Below are 4,061 nucleotides of genomic sequence, written 5' to 3'. Positions count from 1 at the left end.
CAGCCAGTCATAGAAAATGCTGCCTACTGGATGCCTGTGGAATCATGAGTTTGCACTAAGTCACAAGGACTAATTTTAACAGATAACATATAGGGAAGCAAGAGCATGTCATCTCTGTCTCAACTAAGAAAGGCAAATTGATGCTGGTTCCTGCAAACAGAGCCACAAAAAAAGTCTCAAGTATCAAGTCTGCAAAAGGAAATGAATGCATCTGTTATAGAGAAGACAAACTCCAAGCAAGATGGCACTCTGTCAGGGAAGGATGCTCCACTTGGACCTAGAGATCACAGAGAGAAAGATGGGCTACTCACATAGATCTCACAGGAACAGAACCTGACAAGGGCTCCACTGAATAGGGAAGTGATCTGAAAACTAAAATGGACCTGTTTGCATTTGAAGAGGAGGAAAAAAGTTTGGGGACTGAAAAATGACAGGCTCTTGGAAACAGAGAGAATCCACTAAGGTAAGGTAAATGATCCATCTATTAGGAACTCCATTTGGCCTTTCCTGAGCAGGGCTAATCTCACTCATGAGCCTGAGATAAGCAGGTTCTACTCTATATCAGAAATCACCAGAATGGCTTCTCATTTACCCATCCCAGTGCGGCTCCTCACTAGGTCATTTTTAAAGAGTTGAATCCACCTCTCCCCAGCAGCCCCTTTCTGTGTGGTCCCATCATCTTAACCTCCATCTATCCTTTCAGCTAGCCACCACAAACACTACCCTGAGCCAGGCCAGGGTGAGGAGCTGTGACATCTAGATTTTCTTGTCTGCTCCTGTCCTCAATGATCACTCACCAACAGTAATATCTTAAATTTATACAGCACTTGGTATCATTGTCTTCAGTTCTCTTGTTCAATCTTGACAGTACCTCTAAGCTGATTTATTTTCCTCATTACATTCAGAAGGAAACTACAGCTGAAGTAGGTTGAGTGCTCTGGAAGAGTCTGAATTTGAACCCAGATCTTCTCCCTGACCAGTGCAGGGCTTTTTTCACACTACATATGTATTCTCTGTACATCTACACCACACCCTGAAATGCAACGCTCCTTATGCCTTTTCTTTTTATATTCACCATCATGGGTACTGGTATATCCTTAACTGAATTACTAATTTTCTAAGAATATAGATCAAATGAGTTTTGTTTTGTCAAATGAGTAATACACTATTAGTCACTCAATACTCAGTTAAGTATTTTTTTCAAATCCATTACAAAACATAGAAAATATAAAAATTACAAGAAACCAAAGTGAATAACAATAATTGCTTTTCAGGTCACATTGAAAATCTATTAATAATCACACTTAATTATTAGTGGTAGTTTTCAAAGCCTTATTCACTGGAGAATCTCTGAAACCACTATGGATTTCCACATGCAATCTCTAGCAAAAGCTTCAGAAGATAGAAGTTAATTTCTGGAGAAGGAGAAAAGCTTCCTGAGGGCTGCCTTGACCTCCTTGTTTCTCAAAGTATAGATGAGGGGGTTGAGTGTAGGGCTCAATATGGTGTACAGTACACCAGCCAACTTGCTCTTCCCTGGACTATAGCTGGAGACAGGGCTTATGTAGGCATAGAAGACAGCAGTATAATACATACACACCACAATGAGGTGAGAAGAGCAAGTGGAAAAGGCTTTTTTCTTCCCCTCTGCAGTCCGCATTTTTAGGATGCTAGAGATAATAAAGCCGTATGACACAATGGTCATCAGGAAGTTCAATATGCCATAAAAGGCATCAGCTAGGACAATCATGATGCTGTTCACATAGGTGGAGCTACAGGAGAGAAGCAACAGAGGAGGGACCTCACAGAAAAAATGGGTAATGACGTTAGGGCCACAGAAATTTAACCGCAGCATCAGCCCAGTGTGGATGGCTGTGTTGAAGGCACAAAGCACCCATACACCTGTGGCCAGCTTACTGCAGAATGCCATGCTCATTGTTGTGCTGTAGTGCAGAGGGTGGCAGATGGCTGCATACCGGTCATAGGCCATGACCGTGAGGAGGAGCAGCTCGGAGGATGCAGCCCATGTGAGAAAATAGAGCTGGGCCATGCAGGCCCCATAAGAGATAGAGCTCTCCTCTGATACCAGACCCTCCAGTGCTTTGGGCATGATGGAAGAGGTGCAGATAATATCCATAGTAGCCAAGTTGAAGAGAAAAAAGTACATGGGGGTATGGAGCCCAGGGTTGAAGGTGATGGCCAAAATGATGAGGATATTACCTGTGAGGGCCACAGAGTAGAGGGAGAGGAAACAGCTGAATAAGAGCATATGGTATTCTGGGTGCTCTGAAAAGCCCTGCAGGATAAACTCTGTTACTAGCGTCTTGTTACTCATGGTCCTTGGGCTGAGAGGGGTTTCCAGGGCTATCAAGTGAATCTCTACCCACAGATTCATGTGATTTCAGGGCTAAAAAGAGAGATAAGATGTATCCTAAGGTAGGCTGCTACCATTTTTCATTCATATTTTACATCATAGCATGAGCAATATTATACAGATATACTGGGACTTATTAATCAAGAGAAACATATCAATATGACATTAGGCAAAGGGCAAGAACATTTAGCTCATAAAAAGTACAAATGGCCAATTAAATTATAAAGCATCATTCAACCTCAAAGAAACAAAAGTTAAATCAACAATCCATTCTTTATGAGCCATGATTTAGCAAAGTTTGAAAACCCTGGTTTTGACTAACATTAGCATGGGTGCCAAGATGCAGGTATTTTAAAATTTATATTCCATTTGAGCCAGAACTTGCACTTCTAGGAATTTATCCTAAGGAAATAATTAAGAACATCTTCAAGGTGTCATCACGGCACTATTTATAATACTGAAAATGTAAAAGCAACCTATACTTTTTAAAGTCAGTATATTATGATGTATTGATATAGTATAATGTTCTACCTATTAAATGATGCATTAGAAATGTTTTACTTGTGCTTATAAAAATAGAATGAAGAAAATTCAAAAATAGTGTGTACAATAGGATCTTATTTTGAGTTTAAGAAAAAAAATCCTGTTTGCATATATACCTGTAGAAAAAACAACTGGCAAATGATAGAACAGAATTTGAACAGTGAAGATAAATTATACTTTATTTCATTTCTTTGCCTTTGCTTCTCTATATTTTCTGATTTTTCCATGTAATATCTCTTCTAAAAGGCAAGTCTGACAGAATAAAGGCCCCCAGTGGGTACTCCTGGATCCACCTCCTGTCCAGACCATGTCTTCCCTCTCATCTCACTCCTCAAAGCCAAAGCTCCAGCCACACCCAGAACTCCCAGTCTGGCCAACATGCCAGCCATGACAGACTTTTGTGGCTTTGTTTTTGCAGTTCCCTCAGCCAGGATGCTCTCCTTCTCATGAACCAGGTCTATCATCATCTCCCTCCTTTTCTAACATCCCTTCCCTATAGAGAAAGGACCATTCTCTCTTTTGTGGTCTTTCAGGATTCTGTACATATTTCTATCCTAGAACCCATTACACATCACTTCACAATATGGTCCTCTAAGATCGGGGCATTTGCTTCAGTCATCTCTGGCCACCACTTCCTGGTCTTCAGACCTGTGCCTGGAATGGAGCAGGTGAGCCCTCAAATACATTTGTTGGAATAATAGTAAAGAACAGTTCAGTACCAATAAAAGCAGAGTGATTTCATTCTCAACACAGTACACATTCTATATTGTTTAAGCTTGGTACTACATTTGCTTTTCCCTTGTTTTCAACTCTTTATTCATTAAAAGAGTTGATTTAAGGAGGATCTTCAACTTGTTTTCAACTCTTGTTTTCAACTCTTTATTCATTAAAAGAGTTGATTTAAGGAGGATCTTCACTTTCAATTAATAATTCTGCTTTTTGTCAAACATCAATGAATGTATTTATGACTGAAGTATTAAAAGGTCTATACAAGATGAGTAAACACCCATGATCAAGTCATATCACCACTTTGTGAGGTGAAGACTAATATTTGAATAGAAGAGCATAAAATTTCTCTGAATTAGAGCAATAGGCTGTGTCAGTGTAAAGTCTGTTCAAAGCTGATGCAAATGACAGAGCTACA

General features: G+C 39.9%; 1 protein-coding gene across 1 annotated transcript; it reads right to left on the bottom strand.

Annotated features, from left to right (window-relative positions):
* Positions 1–1,408: 1,408 nt before the first annotated feature.
* Positions 1,409–2,395, bottom strand: OR13A1 (olfactory receptor family 13 subfamily A member 1). The gene has a single exon (XM_077877052.1). The coding sequence runs from the start codon at positions 2,393–2,395 to the stop codon at positions 1,409–1,411; it is 987 nt and encodes a 328-aa protein (XP_077733178.1).
* Between the last annotated feature and the right edge of the window lie 1,666 nt (positions 2,396–4,061).

The sequence above is a fragment of the Canis aureus genome, chromosome 29 (assembly GCF_053574225.1).
Source record: "Canis aureus isolate CA01 chromosome 29, VMU_Caureus_v.1.0, whole genome shotgun sequence".
NCBI lineage: Eukaryota > Metazoa > Chordata > Mammalia > Carnivora > Canidae > Canis > Canis aureus.
Note: the sequence above shows the minus strand (reverse complement) of the source record. Positions and strands in the feature narration are given on the sequence as shown.

Coding starts and splice junctions, on each gene's coding strand:
- OR13A1 (XM_077877052.1), bottom strand. CDS start 2,395: ATGAATCTGTGGGTAGAGATTCACTTGATAGCCCTGGAAACCCCTCTC.